General features: G+C 47.0%; 1 protein-coding gene across 7 annotated transcripts in view; it reads left to right on the top strand.

The window, feature by feature from the left end:
* The window catches only part of TSC1 (TSC complex subunit 1), a 30,743-nt gene that overhangs the window by 7,530 nt on the left and 6,513 nt on the right, over positions 1–16,700 (top strand). Inside the window, exons 2-20 of one of the 7 annotated variants that reach the window (XM_039322895.1) lie at positions 3–141; positions 567–602; positions 5,720–5,787; positions 6,348–6,533; positions 6,842–6,945; positions 7,126–7,278; positions 8,041–8,185; positions 8,832–8,986; positions 9,465–9,538; positions 9,698–9,876; positions 10,689–10,804; positions 11,445–11,565; positions 12,490–12,542; positions 12,895–12,961; positions 13,722–13,826; positions 13,944–14,493; positions 15,243–15,286; positions 15,432–15,598; positions 16,424–16,606. In XM_039322895.1, the coding sequence (XP_039178829.1) occupies positions 6,428–6,533; positions 6,842–6,945; positions 7,126–7,278; positions 8,041–8,185; positions 8,832–8,986; positions 9,465–9,538; positions 9,698–9,876; positions 10,689–10,804; positions 11,445–11,565; positions 12,490–12,542; positions 12,895–12,961; positions 13,722–13,826; positions 13,944–14,493; positions 15,243–15,286; positions 15,432–15,598; positions 16,424–16,606 (2,322 nt within the window). In that variant the 5' untranslated portion in view covers positions 3–141; positions 567–602; positions 5,720–5,787; positions 6,348–6,427. Of the gene's footprint in view, positions 1–2; positions 142–566; positions 603–1,350; positions 1,477–1,616; positions 1,732–5,719; positions 5,788–6,339; positions 6,534–6,841; positions 6,946–7,125; positions 7,279–8,040; positions 8,186–8,831; positions 8,987–9,464; positions 9,539–9,697; positions 9,877–10,688; positions 10,805–11,444; positions 11,566–12,489; positions 12,543–12,894; positions 12,962–13,721; positions 13,827–13,943; positions 14,494–15,242; positions 15,287–15,431; positions 15,599–16,423; positions 16,607–16,700 lie in introns of those variants that run through there. The other 6 variants (XM_039322892.1, XM_039322897.1, XM_039322893.1 and 3 more) reach the window with 6 other exon arrangements.

Below are 16,700 nucleotides of genomic sequence, written 5' to 3'. Positions count from 1 at the left end.
AGGCTGCCTCTTCCTCTTAAGGGGGGACAGTTCTTACCGAAGCCCCATTTCCGTCTCTTCCAACCTGTTAATACAGATGCTCCTCGACTTTTGACGACAGTTGAGCCCAACGTTTCTGTCGCTAAGCGAGACGGATGCTAAGTGAGTTTTGTCTCTGTTTTATGACCTTTCTTGCCACCGCAGTAAAGCGAGTCACTGCCGTTTTTAAGTCAGTCACACGATTGTTAAGCAAACCAGGCTTCCCCGCTATCAAAATTTGGACGACTCGTGTGTAGTTGCAACGGCAATTTTAACAAGTGGCTTAGGACAAGTCCTTGCATTCCTTCCATTATATATCCAAGATGGACAGTATTTAATATTCATTTGTTATGTATATGTAGAGGTGTGGGTCTATACATATGCTGGACATAGTATGTTGAGGTGTGTGTCATGTATGTGTTTCACTTTGAGAGTGGGCAACTAAATTGCATTTTTGATATGTGCCGTTGTGTTATTGTAAAAAAAATGACAATAAAGGTTATCTTATCTTTTCTCTTATTTATGAAAATGTGACCACGTGACCACAGGGATATGTGCAGCCGTCGTGACGTCAGACATGGGTGGTAAGTAGCTTTTGGGGAGAGCCATCGTAACTTGAAATGGTCATTAATCGAGGACTATCTGTAATTTCTTTAGACAGGGCATTAGACGTTGTGTGAACCCAGCCATTAGGTTAATGCAGGTTTAGAGTTTAGCACTGTGACTGGACGATCATCATATGAGGATTGCAAAACCCCTAAATAGGCGTTTCTCAAATCTTGGCAATTTTTGAGATGGGTAAGCATGCTGGCTGGGGAATTCTGGGAATTCAAAACAGTCTAGCATTGCTTCAAGTGGCCTCCAGGGGGCAGCAGAGGCAGAAAGCGAAGCAAACGTTCTGCTGCCCTCTTGTGGCCATCAAAGGTTATAGCCCTGTTTATTTAAGGTAGGTAGGTAGGAGAATGCTGATGTGCTGAATTTGAACTCAGGACCAGGCATAATGCTTTTACATGGGGAGGGGGGTGGAAAGAGGGGCAGGGAGCAGTCCTTTATCCAAGGAGAGGTTGCATTGTAAACGTTGTGGTCATTTTCCCCTTGCATTCTTCCCCATGGACCAGGGGCTGCGGCTGATGGGGGTTGTAGTTCTGCGACCTTTCCCCAAAGAACGTCCGCGCGGACGCTTTGCATCATTCAAGCAGGTTCCAGCCCGGTTGCCACGAGCAACTGGGTGGGCGTGGCTCGGGAGCCTTTCCGCCCCGCCCCGCTCCTTGTTTACCATCCCGCAAGCGCCCTCGCCAGCCTCTCCTCCGCGTCACGTGATTCCCCTCCGCCTCCCTCTTCCCTGCCGGGACTCCTTCTCGGTCTCCCCTCGGCATCACGAGACCATTCCCCCCGCCTGATCCTTCCGCCACGGGAGCCCCCCCCCACGAAGCCGCTTCCTCGGGCGCCGGAAGAAGGGTGAGGAGACCCCTCTCCCGGACCCGTGTGGAGAGTGGAGGAAGAGTCGCGGCGAGGGGGAGGGGGGGGCAGTCACCCGGCTTGGAATAGGGGGGACTATTTTGCTCCCCCCGAGCGGGGCGGGGCGGCCGCGGAGGGATCCGCGCGCGGCGCTCGGAGGGTGGCGGAGCCAAGATGGCGGCGCCCTGTGGGCTAGAAGAGGCTTGAGCGGTAAACAGCTGAGGGGCGGAGAAGGAGGACGAGGAAGAGGACGGGGTGAGCCCCCGTGGCGGGAGGGGGCCCGGGGGAGGGCCCCTGCGCGGCGGAGAAACTGAGGAGAAGGGCCCCTAGCTGAGGCAGGGCGGCGCGGCTGGGGAGCTGTGGGGCGGGGCGGTGAGGGGGGGGGCTCGCCGTGGGACCCCCGGGCAGGGACGCTGCTTGGGGGGGCTGCCCGGCCTGGCCTCCCTCACAGGGTCGTGGTGGAAGAGGCTCCCTGGCAAGAAAGGCCCGCTGGATCTTGGGGGGGGGGGTGTCCTTTTAATTAATAACTGTTTATGTATTCATTGGGCTGGTCCAATCCCCCCTCCCCCACCCGGCCCCATTAACTCTGCATATAATTCTATTAAGGTAACGGGTGATTCTAGATAATACATCTAATAATGTCTATAATATAAAAGTGTGTGTGTATGTATGTATGTATTGAATAGCATTTATATTATAGACACGTATATAATCTAGGATCAGTCATTACCTTAATAGAATTATATGCAGAGTTAATGAAAGGAGCTGAGTGGGTTATTATATATTATATATTAAGATATGACATACATTGATATACATTGATATGTATTATCTAGGTTCAGTCATCTTAATAGAATTATATGCAGAGTTAATGAAAAGGGTTGAGTGGGTTATTATATATTATATATTAAGATACGATATATATATTGATATGTATTATCTAGGATCAGTCATTACCTTAATAGAATATGCAGAGTTAATGAAAGTGGGTTATTATATATTGTGATATGCTGTATACATTTATATACATTATGATATATATTCTCTAGGATCACCGTATTAGAATTATGTGCAGAGTTAATGAAAGGGGCTGAGTAATGTATGTAATCCAAGGGGCTGGATGGGTGAAGTTGGGGGGAAGGAATGGACCCCTTTTCATAAACCACTAATGGGGGGGCTGTAGTCCAATTCGGGAGAGTAGTCCAATTCTTGAAACTTGCATTTTTAGGCATCTGAATGGGTGCAAGGGATTATATACCAAGATTATCTTTTAAAAGAGAAAGAAACAAATCTGGGAGGTATATTTGGGATGAGCTAGGTGAAATGGAGAGGGGGCAAAGGTCAGGTTTGGGGAGGGGGCAAAGGAGGAGGCTGGGAGGGATGCAGGACCTGGGGAAGAAAAGGACACCCCCCCCCCAGTAAATGGCAGAACAATTCCCCTTTGAGTGGTAGAATATCTTCCCTTTTCATTCGAAAGAGAGGAGTGGTATGCAATCAAAGTTGGGAAGAAAGGAGAAAAAAGGTGTTTATTGGGTTTCATTGCATATAAAGGATTTTTTTTAATTCAATACATTCAAAATGGAGCTTGGGGGGGGGTTGTCTTTGTGAAGCTCTGAGCTTCAGGCTTGTCTGAGTCCCCACGCTGGTGTCTTCCAGCTATTGCAGGATAAGTAGGTAAAATGATTTGGGTGATGGTTGTTTCGGAATGCAGTAGGTGAGCTAAATAGATCTGTGTCATTAAAAAGCTATAAGTAAATACAAACGGCCCTATGTTTTATTCATCTTTGTTACAATAAACAGCACGTGAGGTGGACATGGTAGGGGGAGTGAATAAGAAGGAAGAACTTAAAGAGGAACTCTTTAACCCTAAAACAGGAAAAAAGGGCCAGCCAGTTATGCTTAACAAATTAATCCCACTCTTTGATTATATGCTATTTTTTTTTCCTGGAAATTGGCTATTCAAATGTTGTCTTGATGTAAACCTGGAGTGGCGTTAGTAGCCACATTTAAGCCACTGAAAGTCCAATAATAATATGATTTTTTCACTCCTCTTCTGCCAGCTATGGATGGATATCTATCAAGATTGTTTTAATTTGGTGGTCTAATTTCCAACTCCATTTCTTCCTGCCTCTGTGTTGTTTGTCTGGCATCTTATTTAAAAGGAAAAGATGAATGGTTTTGCTGAAATAGAACTTTGAAAACAGTTGGTTAATATAGAATCCTTTTTTTCTTTTTCTAAAAAACTCTCTTTTGAAAAATCATGTTGGCTGACGTAGGAGGGGTAGATTCGTGGAGGCTTTTTTTAAAAGGGCTATTTTATTTTAATTTTCATTTGGATTCTTTCTTTAGCACATGCTACGGCTTCTAGGTGAAATGGTCTAGTTATCTACAGCTTGTGTGCCTGTCTGATTTAGATTTGGCAGAAAAACCTCTAAGACCTTGAGCTTACAAAGCTCTCTACATTCTTAAGCTCCTCAAGAGTACGGACTCATTTTTAAGATCCAAATTCAGTCGAAAGTGTTGTTTTGAAACGGAATAATTTCCATTTATGTTATTCATTTATCTTATATTATGCCTAACCAACCCAATCCTTCCACCCCCTCAGCCGAGAAAAAATAAATAAATCTCATTTTAAGTGATGGGCAATAATATTACTAACTTTAAAAGCCCTGACCTGTTTTTGTCTGCCATGCGAGCAAGTTGGCAGGAATCGGCCTTGTTATCTTTCTGCAGAAGTAGAAAAATAAAAAGAAAATAGTATATAGTAAAGCAGTAGATTTAAGCATTGCATGTTATCATTCTTTCCCTATGTAAATTCATGGATTTGAACTACAGTACTAGTTCCAAAATCTCTCTAGCCGGCCTTCAGTTGCTTCTTCCATTATAGTGTCACGATTACTGCCAGACTTTTAAAAAAAAATAAAAAAAAGATGAATTAGAGATCATTAACTTAATTGCTAAATTAATCTATGTGAACCCTGTACCCTGAACAAATAAATCAGGTTGCATTTGTACAACATGCTTTATCTCATACACACACACACACACACACACACACACACACACACACACACACAAAAGACACCACCGCCCTAACCAAGATTAATGTTAACCACAATTAGCCTCTTCCAATCTTTGTGTGCATGTGAGTTCAGATGCTGGGTCCTTGTTTGGTTTGTTGAACCATTTGGTGGAAATAGAGCCATCTTTGCCCTAAGATTTTTCCCGTTTTGTATAAAGTTTGCGGAGAAAGATACTTTTGGGTTTATTTATTTTTTTTTTAAAAAAGCTACCTTTTATAAATGCACCTTGTGTTAGAAACAGAGTAGCAAGTGACTGCATCTAGACTGTGTTTGCAAATTGGGGAGGAGAAAAAAATAAACAGGCCTGGAAATAGATACTGTCGAATTGTGTAATCAGCCAAAGGTAGTTTTATATCTGGAGTTGAAAACACATTCCTCTCCCAACTGCCAATCTGCCGTGCCATTCTTTTTTAGACACGTTGCAAACCCATCTTTTCCCCCAGACAAACAATATCAGAAGTTTTATTGACTTCTAAAAGCTGAAAATGGCAGATGGGAACAAGCGAAGAACTCCTTTCAGAATAAATCAGATAAATCACGTTTATCGGTTTTGATATTGACTTCCCAGCTTCCCTTCTCTTGGAAGCGCTGCGGGAGGAAAGATTTAAGAGCTATGCGTATCTACAGTATATAAACGCGTAATTTTCTTAGCTATCAGCAAACCTTTGTGACAGCACAGATAGACCTGAATGGATCCCAAACTTTCCATTGCTGAGCAAGATAATTATTCTAGTCCAGCCCCCTGCTCAAGCAGGAGAACCTATACCATCTCAGACAGGTGACTGTCCAGTCTCTTCTTGAAAATCTCCATTGATGGAGCTGCCCACGATTTCTGGGGGTAAGCTGGTTTGATTGTCCTCACTGTCAGGAAGTTTCTCCTTAGTTCCAGTTTGCTTCTCTAAACATTGTCAGGAGAGGCTTGTTGTATGTTTCAGAAATGCAACAGTAATAGTAGTACCTCGTGTTTTATATTTTTCTCCTGGGGAAAATACTGATGAATTGTCACAGCAAACACCTGGACATCCCTGACGACTTCCGAATCTTATTTTAAAATCAAAACGTGCCAGTTGAACCATGATTGCAGCTTTCTTTGGCCTTTCCTCTTTTGAGAGATACATACTCACTAGCTTTTTCTCTTTTTCTTCTTTTTTCCTTCCTAGTTCTGTGATCATGAAAAAACCAGATTGTAAAGGGGTGGAAAGGAAGAAACGACTTGGAAGTGTAGCAGGTACATTTGTAACTTCTGTTCTTCGTGCATCAACTGAGGGGTTGTTTTTTTTTTTGTTGTCCAGATTTGTCCTTATGACTGCAGGTAATCCTCGACTTAACGAGAGTTTGTTTAGTCACCGTTCAAAGTTGCAACGTCACTAAAGAACGTGACTCACAAACGTTTTCACACGTACGACCGTTGCGGGCGTCCCTGTGGTCACGCGATTGAAATTCAGACTCTTGGCAACTGGTTTGCATTTATGACGGTTGCACTCTCCCGGGGTCGCGTGACCCCCTTTTGTGACCTCCTCATGAGAAAGTCAATGGGGAAGGCCAGATTCACTTAACGGCCATGTGGCTGACTTAACACCTGTGGCAAGACAGGTCGTAAAAGGGAGCAAAACGTACTTAACAAATGTCTCACTGAGCAAGATAAATTTTGGGCTCAGTTGTGGACCGTAAGTCAAACGTGACCTATATTGGATGAGAAGCCTGGAATTCAGTATCCCTGGTGGCTGGAGAGCCATGGGGACATTTTCCCAAAAAAAATCTATATGTTCTCTTTACCTAATTTGACAGGAGCACCCATGTAGAACTGGAAGCAACCGTGCCTTGCATGATCACACTGTCATGCACGTCAGCGCCTAGCGTGAAGCAGGATGTCTCAACAAGCAAGTATTGGGGATCTACTCCCCATGCTGGATTCTCCAGTCCTGGCTGCTCTGGAAGATATAATGGCTGTATTTAGAGACAACCTAGCCACGGGTAGGTTTTGATGGGGGGAGGTCTCTTGCCTTTGGTCCTGGGTGGCCTAAATCACAAGCAGAAAATGGGAGTTAGCAATGAGTGACTTTGGGCCACTCACCAGGCGACGGGGAGTTCTAGTCCCGCCTTAGCTATGAAAGCCAGCCAATCTCCAGGAGATTGAAGTCCTCAAGTCATAAAAGGGCCAAGTCTGGAGACCCCTGCCTTAGTCAAACTTCTACGCAACTGCTGAAAGAACCAAGTCATTTTGTGCGAGTTGATTTGTAGGTTGTTTTGTTTTTCCCCGTCCCGATGGTGGATCGCAACAGACCGTGGGCCCATGCTGGTGAATTCTTTGGTGGATTACTACTTGGAAACCAGCTCCCATCAAGCATTGCACATCCTGACGACTGTTCAAGAGCCACACGACAAGGTAAAACCAGAAGAACGGTTTACATGAAGGCGCTTAGAGGGCTAGTTCACATTTTGGGGTCAGCTCACATCCACAACAGCCCACCTCATTTCCTGTTCAGAATGATCTTCTAGTGTCCCCTGTTTTTGTCTGTGGCCAACATTTCTAATTTCTCCCCTTTTAAAATCTTTCCCTCCCCAGCACCTTCTTGATAAAATCAACGAATACATGAGCAAACCTGCTACCCGCCTGGCTACTCTTTCGCTACTTGGCCATGTGATTAGATGCCAGCCCTCCTGGAAACATAAGCTCCCCCAGGCCCCCGTTCTCCTTTCCCTCCTCAAGTGTCTCAAGGTAAGGGCCTGATGCTGATAAAAATCTCATTTATCGTGTTTGGCAGATGGGGATAGGGGTTGGGATAAGGGAGGGAAGTTCTGTGGCTTTCCACCGAGAGGGAGGTCTGCCAAGGGAATGTCATGAGTGCGTTTTTGGAACTAGGGGCTTCATTTATTGATTACCAAGTCAGTGTTGACTCTTGGTGGATGCATAGATAGATAGATAGATAGATAGATAGATAGATAGAGGATAGATTAGATTAGATAGATTAGGTAGGTAGGTAAGTAGGTAGGTAGGTAGGTAGGTAGGTAGATAGAGCGAGTGAGCGAGCCCTGGTGTGGTGGTTTGAATGCAGCATTGCAGGCTAACTGCCTACTGCCAACAGTGCGATCCTAACCGGCTCAAGGTTGTCTCAGCTGTCCATCCTTCCAAGGTAAAACGAAGACTGAGATTATTGGAGGCAAGATACTGATTCTGTAAACTGCTTAGAGAGGGCTGTAAAGCACTGTGAAGCAGTGTATAAGTCTGTTATTGCCCTTCCTTCCTTCCTTTCTTCCTCCCTCCCTCTCATCACCCTCCTTCCTTCCTTTCTTCTTCCGTCATTCCCATCTCCTTCCCTCTCCCTTCTATGGTGGCTCGGTGGTTAGCATGCAGCATTATAGGCAAACTCTGTCCACAGCTAGGAATTTGATCCTGACTGGCTCAACCAGGCACTTTATCCATCGGAGTTGGAGACAGCCTAACTCTCAAAAGAAAATCTCGTTTTCCTTTCTATGGCAGACTGACACCGACGTCGTGGTCCTCACTACGGGGGTGCTAGTGTTAATCACCTTGCTACCCATGATCCCTCAATCTGGGAAGCAGTACCTTCACGACTTCTTTGGCATCTTTGGCCGTCTTTCATCTTGGTACTTGAAGAACCCAGGTGAGAAGCTCAGTTGCTTCCGATTCTGCTGGTCCCACTTGGGGTGGGCGGGGGGGGGAAATAATCTCTGGTTTTAGATAGAATGCTGGCCCTGGTTGAAATCTGGGTGCTTTCTCAAGGCCATCACTCCTCTTGTTTCCGACGGAGTATCGTTAAATGCTTCCTTGGGGTATTGTCACAGGTATGGCATGTAGGGGTACAAGGTAAACTAGGTAACATCAGAGCTAGAGAGAAGGTGCATGGCGTGGAGGAGAAGGGGGGGAGGAGGACTTAGGACCACCACTGAGCCCCAAAATTTATGTTGCTAAGTGAGACATTTTGTTAAGTGAATTTTGCCCATTGCCACAATTGTTAAGTGAATCACCGCAGTTAATAAGTTAGTAACACGGGTGGTTGAGATCCTGTTTCATGGGAGAAAGTTGAAGTAGCGTCTTCTCTGTGGCCATAATTGTGGACGAGGAAGAAGTTCAAGGGGAACCTATCAAGAACCTTTATGGAGACCGTCAAATTTCATTTTGAGCAAGGGGGGGTCTTGCTTTTTTCAGAATTGGGCGTCGGAGAGGGTGATAGCCAAAGAGAATCGGATTCGTGTGGAGTTGTCCAAAGAGGGATGGGTTGATATGTTTTGTGTTGGCTTTCTCCTCAGGCCACGTGGCAGAGATCTACCTGGTCCACCTCCACGCCAGCGTGTATGCCCTCTTTCACCGCCTTTATGGAATGTACCCATGCAATTTCGTCTCCTTTCTGCGCTCCCACTACAGCATGAAGGAAAACCTGGAGACCTTTGAAGAGGTGGTCAAGGTAACCAAATGGAGGTTGATGGTCTCCCTGTTGGAAGAACTTGGAGATGGTTATTTGCCACGCTGACTTCACCGGGTTGAAGCCTGCTAGCCAGCTTAGGATGAGAAGCTTCTTAAAAGGGGCCAGGAGAGAACAGAGCAGCGGCCCATCCCGTCCATTGGATTAAATTAATTTAAGGAAAATCGTGAGATGTTACCTGCAGAAGATCTAAACCTCTCTGAGTGGAACAGGGATGGACTCCTTTTCAGTATCAGTCAGGACCAATCTAGAGCGAAATGGGCCAATTTTGGAGCTGAGTTTGTCTCAGGATTGTCCTACTTGGGTCAGATCTCTAGAAGTCTGGATTCTTGGGTTGGATCCTTCAATCCTGAATGAAATGTTCTACCCAACCAAAACGTTGCCCTTCTCCATGTCTCACAGTGCTGAGCTGTGTGCTTGCCTTTGTCCCCATTATGAGATCTCTTTGCTGTCCTTCCAGCCAATGATGGGCCACGTGCGTATCCATCCGGAGCTGGTGACCGGTTCCAAGGATCACGAACTGGACCCTCGGAGGTACATAACGCTTCTTTCCCTGACCACGGAAGCTTGGGAATCTGCCTCCTTGTCATTAGGATTGCCCGTTCTTCGGATAAAGGAACGGTTTCCCTTCCAAATCTGAAGCGGCAAGCCTCGGAATAGGTGGAAGCTGACAGGTCCTTGTGCCTCCAACAGGTGGAAGAGGTTAGAAACGCACGACGTTGTGATTGAATGTGCCAAAATCTCCCTGGATCCGGCAGAAGCCTCCTATGAAGAGGGCTACTGCTCAACCTCCCTACAAGCCAGCGCACACCTATCGCTTCGCCCCGTAGACGTTGACGCCAGCCCTTACATGATTCCCCACAATAGTCTGGGTAAGACGCTTTAATCCTCCCCAATGTATAATAGCAATAGCACCTGGACTTTACAGCACTCACTAAGCCATTTACTGAGTCAGCCTTTTGCCCCCCAACAATCCGGGTCCTCGTTTTACCGACCGCGGAAGGATGAGAGGCTGAGTCAATCTTGAGCCTGTCGGGATCGAACCGCTGACAGTGGGTAGAGTTTGCCTGCGATACTGCATTCTAACCACTGCGCCACCACGGCTCTGGTACAGTTTTGCCAGGGGTGGAAATAAGGATCCTTTATGCTCTCTGAGCTTGGTGGTTTTCTTGCAGATGTTTCATGACCCAACTAGGTAACATCATCAGTGATAATGTATTTGGGGTTTGTTTCCTGTTAGGGGAGAGCTGTATGATTTTCTTCTTTGTGGTTCCTTGATTAGGGTGATGTTTTCTGCTGGATGTTTTTTCTGGTGCCAGAATATCTATACATATCTGTATATAAAAAGCGGGCAAACACCACACTCACTAAATATTGATGATGTTCCCTAGTTGGGTGAGGAGACGTCTGCAAGAAAACCACCAAGCTCAGAGAGCATCAAGAATCCTTATTTCCACCTCTGGCAAAACTCTTCCAGAGCCGTGGTGGCACAGTGGTTAGAATGCAGTTCAACCCCGGAGCTACAAAGATTCTCTTCTGTCGAATCTTTCTTCCATTAGGCCAACGACTCTATCTCTTGATGCTGAAAAAAAAAACCCTGCATCGTTTAGCAACAAGTTCTGATCCCAATTGTGGTTGCAAGCCAAAGACCACCTGGTTTTCTTTCCTGTCCTTTTCACTGCAGGAGCCATGACGTCGACCCCGTACTCTGCTTCTCGGCTGGTCCTCTCCCAGATACCAGGGCAGCTACCTCACATCCTGAACCCCCAATCCTCAAGCTTGTCCACTGAGCCTCAGCAGGTAACGGGCTGGGATTTATAGCCTTGGGAGGACAAAGTTGAAATCTTTCCTTTTGGAGGGGGGGGGTCCCCTGCATGTCTTGTAAGGGACCAAAGAGTGGTCTTAACCTGCCTTCTTTTGCGTGAAAGTGTTAAGGATTTCCAAAGGAAAGATGGAGGAATTACCAGTGGAGGATGAGACAATTAAGACAATTCTAGTTTGTGTGTGTAGAAATGGACAGACTGACTCTGAAAACGAAAGAGAAAAGAAGATTCAGAATAGTTGAGAACAGGGGGGATACCTTTTAATCAATGGCTAGAAAAACGGAGAGAAAGGAGTTTAACATGGATTAGTAAGCTAAATATTGGAACCCAGACAATACGTTGCTGATAAAATATTGAGGATTTGTGACTGTAAAAAATTAATAAAATATTGAAAGGAAAAAAAAAAAGAGAGGCTCTCCAAAGGTGGATTTGTTCTCTCTCTCTCTCTCTCTCTCTCTCTCTCTCTCTCTCTCTCTCTCTCTCTCTCTCTCTCTCTTTCTCCATGGTGCATTTTGGACAGGGAGCACGTGGAGAAGCTCAGATTGGGCCAAGAAGCCAGTTTTTCCTCCTCCTCTTCCCCCGTAGTAACCAGAAACTCTCTCCTTTATTTTTTTCAGGCGTCTATCTGGAGCCCCTCCGCTATTTGTGGCATGACCACCCCCCCAACTTCTCCCGGCCTTGTTCTGGAGTCTTCGCAGACCTCTTCCCAGCCTTACACCAAGTTCTTCAGCACCGCCGGTACGACGCCCGCTTCTCCCCATTCCTTCCACTCACCCCAGACCTGAAATCTTGGGTTTGTGAGGGGTTTACTCCATCACTACTTTACCCCCTGTGGTCTACCCAGACATTTATTCTCAAGGGGGGGGGGAATGGGCTTAAGAAGCTGAAGCTGAGTGAGCCTAATACAGGCAGTGCCCAACTGAACAAGCATTCATTTAGTGACTGTTGGAGGTTCGCACAGCACTGAAAAAAGGTGACTTACGACCCTTTTTCACACTTAACAACCGTGGTCACCTTATCCAAATTCAGACGTTTGGCAACTGGCTTGTATTTATGACGGACGCAGCATCCCCGGGATCACGTGATCCCCTTTTGTGACCTGACAATGGGGAAGCCAGATTAACAACCAGGTGACTAACTTACTAACTGTAGTGATTCGTTTCACACCTGAGGCAAGAAAGGTCGTCAAAAGGGGCAAAAATCACTTAACAGGTGTCTGTCTCCCTTAGCAGCAGAAACGGGCTCAATTCTGGTCGTATGTCGAGGGCCCTTTTAAGGAAGGAGGGGTGCCCTTCGGAGCGTCGAGGTGGTGGGATGGGGGCTGCCGCAAAACAGCCCCGTTGCGACGTGCTCGCTTAACCAGCGAGCGTAGAGGCTTCCACACGTTCTGTCGTTCCAGGGGAGAATTTTGGTGTCGGTCAGAGATCTCCCTTGCAAAGAAAATGCTTTTCTAGAATGGGATGCTCTGCTTTGCTGGCTGTTGGCTTCGTGGGCCATTCTCCTTTTCTTTAAAAAGAACAAATAATAAAGTGAAGCATGTCGGTTCCTCTTGTGCTAAAGTTTGCTAAACTTCGTTGGGCATCCCCTGTTATCTACTGTTGAGCCGTTGGGAAAGGAACTTCCCAGCGGTGCCAGCCATCTCTCTTCTCTTCTGCATTTCAGATGATTTGGGTCCGAGTTCGGTTCCTGCAACGACCGCTGCATCTTCAAAGAAGGTAGAGATTAATGTTTCTAGCAGCCCCCCCCCCGTCTTTGACCCGGGGGTAGAAGAATGTCTGAAATAAGCTGGGTTGAGTTGATTTGGGCTAACTAGAAAATTCTTAGTGGAACCTACGTGGGCTGTTGGCAATTTTGCTCCATCAGTTGCCTTTAGGATAAGCAATCCGGGTTGATTTGTGGACTGTCCTCCAGGTGTGCAGATTTTCAGTCCCAGAATTCTCTGCAGTTGCCACGCTGGCTGGGGGCTTCTGGGAGTTGAACCCCACTTCTTGGAGGGTTTATTGCAGTTCAATGCTTCTGCAGTTCAATTTGAATTGAATCCTCTCTTTTTTTCTCCCCCCCCCCCAGGAGGAAAAAGCAGATTCTGCCAAGTCTTTCCCGTCCCGCCAGCAAAATATCACAAACAGAACTTTAGGTGAGCTTTCATGCTTAAATAAATGCCTTTTCCTCACTTCTTCCAGTTATATTGACCAAATTTGCATGGTTAAACGTCTTCAGAACCGGATGGTTCCTTTGCCCCCTTCTTTCTTTGAAGTGGAGAGGCTTGAACACCTCCAACGAAGCTTGATGTAGGAACACTTGATTCAATAACAGTCTTAACAGAGTTGGAAGGGACCTTGGAGGTCTTCTAGTCCAACCCCCTGCTCAAGCAGGAGAGCCCCTCAAACAGCCAGGTTCGTTGTAGAGTTGACACTTAACCTGTTGTCTCTTTTTGTGTGGCATTCCTTGAGAATAGAACAACTCTGAGCTTTTTGTCTGAGCTCTTCCGGGTCTTCCATACAGAGAATCCTTGATTAGTGACCGTAATGAGAGCCTTCCTATTATGCTCCATAAGTTGACTAGTTCTAATTGAGTTGACCTACTATTGATCAAGTTTGGGGCAAGCCAGCAGAATTTGGCTAGGCGGAAAAGAGCTGATGGAACATATTTATGTTAGTAAGGTAATCTTGAATTTCCTTTTATGTTTTCTCCTTCCTCTTCTTCTTCTTCTTCTTCTTCTTCTTCTTCTTCTTCTTCTTCTTCTTCTTCTTCTTCTTCTTCTTCTTCTTCTTCTTCTTCTTCTTCTTCTTCCTCTTCCTCTTCCTCTTCCTCTTCTTCTTCTTCCTCTTCTCCTCCTCCTCCTCCTCCTGCTTCATCTTCATCTTCTTATTATTATTTTGACCTTGGTTATCCAGACTCGCAAGGCAGCAAAAATTCTGTAACTTTAAACGACCTGCCCAACGTCCTAGGAGACCTGGAGGCCTCTTGTGAAGACAGCGGAGAGAAAGACAGAGAAGAAGGTGAGAACGTGGCTGCTTGGAACATCAGCTGCGCCGCCTGAACTTCCGATTAGACAGGCAGGATTAGGCCTCAATACATGGAATTTCCCCCTCCCTCCCCCCCGCCCCTTTCCCCAGATGCCATCTCGAACGAAATCTCCGCCATCACCGCCACGGAGGCCGAGCCCGTCGTGCCTCGGGGAGGATTCGATTCTCCCTTCTACCAATCCAGCGAGAATCTCTCCGGCTCTCGGAAGTCTCAGTCGGCCGCTTCGAACGCCGCAGGGCAGCTTTCAAACACGGAGCCCTTGGCGTCTTTTCTGGACCAACTCGAAGGCTCACGGGACACTCCGAAGGAAGCCTTCACGCCCATCGACCGGCCTTGTCGTGACGCCGAGGAAATTCCTGCGGGGCTTCAAGAAACGGGCATTTTGACCCCCAGTCCTTGCAAAATCCCTGCCCGCCAGAGGCCCGGCCTTGGGGGCCAGCGGCTTCCGGGCTACGAGCACCTGTTCGAGGTGGCCTTGCCGAAGACCGCCTACCTGTTTGTCAGCCGGAAGACGGAAGAGCTGCTGAGAAAGAGCAAGGGAGGAGCGGAGGATGATGGCTTCCTGGCTGCTTCCCCGCTGGATGTCTTAGACAGGCTGCTTCAACACGGGGCCGATGCACACGGCAGGGAACTGAGCAAGTAAGTGGCTGTGCGCACACACCCTGAACCCGATCCAGACAACACAACAAGGTTAGCAGCTGACCTGCCTGCCTTTACGGCCGTTTGCAGTGTCCTACAGTCACGTGGTCACCACTTATCCTCTCTTTCGCCTTCGCTCCCAGTTTCTGGCAAATCCAGGAAGTCCTCGCTTTATGACTGCAAGGGAGCCTAGAATTCCTGTTGTTAAGCGAGACACTGGTTAAGTGCGTTGTGCCCCTATTTGATCACCTTTCTCGCCACAGTTGTTAAGGCAGCCACGGCGGCTGATAAGCTAGTTAACCAAGTCCTTAAGTGAACCTGGATTCCCCATTGACCTTGCTCGTCTGAAGGTTGCCAAAGGGGACCGCGAGACCCCCCCGTGGACGCTACGACCGTCATAAATATGAGTCAGTTACCAAGCGTCCAAGTTAGCAAGAAAGGCCGTAACCTGGGGCAAATTTGGCTTCGAGGTCTCACTTAACAGAAAGGCTGGGGTCAGCCGTGACCCTAAAGTCAAAGATTACCTGTATTGGTCTGCTTAATCCTGGAGAATTGATCTGGCCAGGCAGTTATTTTGGGGGGGGGGCATGGCAGGACTCTCAAATAACCAGGCCTCATGCCAGGTAGTGAACCTACACCTTATCTGTGGACCCTCCCCCCCCCAATTACTACCAATCTTGCGAGACTTTAGAGAGCAGCAGTTCCGATGACACTGAATTTTTTTGTTTTTTTGTTTTTCTCATTTCCAGGTTGTCGTTGCCAAGCCGATCCGCCGACTGGACTCACTTTGGAGGTGAGCCAATTTTTCCCCTCGGGATCTGGGTGTCCAGGGAGTTCTAGTCCTACCTTAGGCAGGGAACCCGCACGCACCCACAAACACACACAGAGAGACACCCTGAGACACAGCGCCATCTTTCCCTGGTGTGTCTCCCCTGCAGGTTCTCCTCCTTCCGACGAGATTCACACCCTCCAGAATCAGCTGCGCCTGCTGCATAACCAGCTGTTGTACGAGCGCTTCAAAAGGCAGCAACACGCTGTCCGGAACAGGCGCCTCCTGCGGAAAGTGATCAAAGCTGCTGCCCTGGAGGAACACAACGCAGCCATGGTGAGCCGGCGGCGGGGCATCTCCTGCCCAGCAGATGTTCAACCTCTGGATCTTTGATGCAATTGCCTGGGTGGCCTCTGAGGCTCAGCTGTTCCCTTGTGCAGTTCCTGGCAGTGAAAAGATTTAGATCCATCCATCCATCCATCCATGTCTTTTACCCATCTACCTGTTTCTTCTGTCATCCATCTAGATCATGTTTTTCATCTATTCATCTCTTCTATCACTTTCTACATCCATCCATCCATCCATCATGTCTTTATCCATTCATCTCTTCTGTTTATATCTATATCTGCCTGCCTGTCTATCTACATCTATCTATCATCTATCCATCCATCATGTCTTTATCCATCAATCTCTTCTGTTTATATCTATCTATATCTGCCTGCCTGCCTGCCTAACTACATCTATCTATCATCTATCCATCCATCATGTCTTTATCCATTCATCTCTTCTGTTTATATCTATCTATATCTGTCTGCCTATCTATCTGTCTGTCTATCTAACTATATCTATCTGACTATATCCATCCATCATCTATCTCTCTGTCTATCTGTCTATATCTATCTATCTATCTATCTATCTATCTATCTATCTATCTATATCTTCTGTCTATCTATCATCTATCCATCCATGTCTTTTATCTATTCATCTCTATCCATCTGTCTCGAAGGGGGGCAACAGATAAATTCGATAAACAATTAAACAAACCATGGTCTTGCGAAGTCCTGCTCCGAATAACCAAACAAATGATTCCCCTTTGAGCAAGCCCAAGAGCGGGCAAAGGCAGGGCCCGGCCTCTGACTTCTGACTTCTTCCTCTGGGCAGAAAGACCAGCTGCGGCTCCAGGAGAAGGACATCCAGGCCTTGAAGCTCAGCCTTCAGAAGGAGCAGGCCAAACATCGCCTCTTCCAGGAAGAATACGAGGGCATGGTGGCTCAGCTGCACAGCCGGCTCCGCCAGCTGCAGCACCAGCGGGAGGAGTATTACAGCCAGAGTCAGGAGCTGAAGGTAGCGATCCCACGCGGGACCTTCCCAGGGTGGTTTTCTCAGAGGAGGGGCTGGATTCCTTCTGCCTTTACCATTCCCCCCCCCCCCACCAAAA

This window comes from Crotalus tigris, unplaced genomic scaffold, assembly GCF_016545835.1.
Source record: "Crotalus tigris isolate CLP2741 ecotype Arizona unplaced genomic scaffold, ASM1654583v1 scf7180000024153.1733885, whole genome shotgun sequence".
NCBI classification, from domain to species: Eukaryota; Metazoa; Chordata; class Lepidosauria; order Squamata; family Viperidae; genus Crotalus; species Crotalus tigris.
Note: the sequence above shows the minus strand (reverse complement) of the source record. Positions and strands in the feature narration are given on the sequence as shown.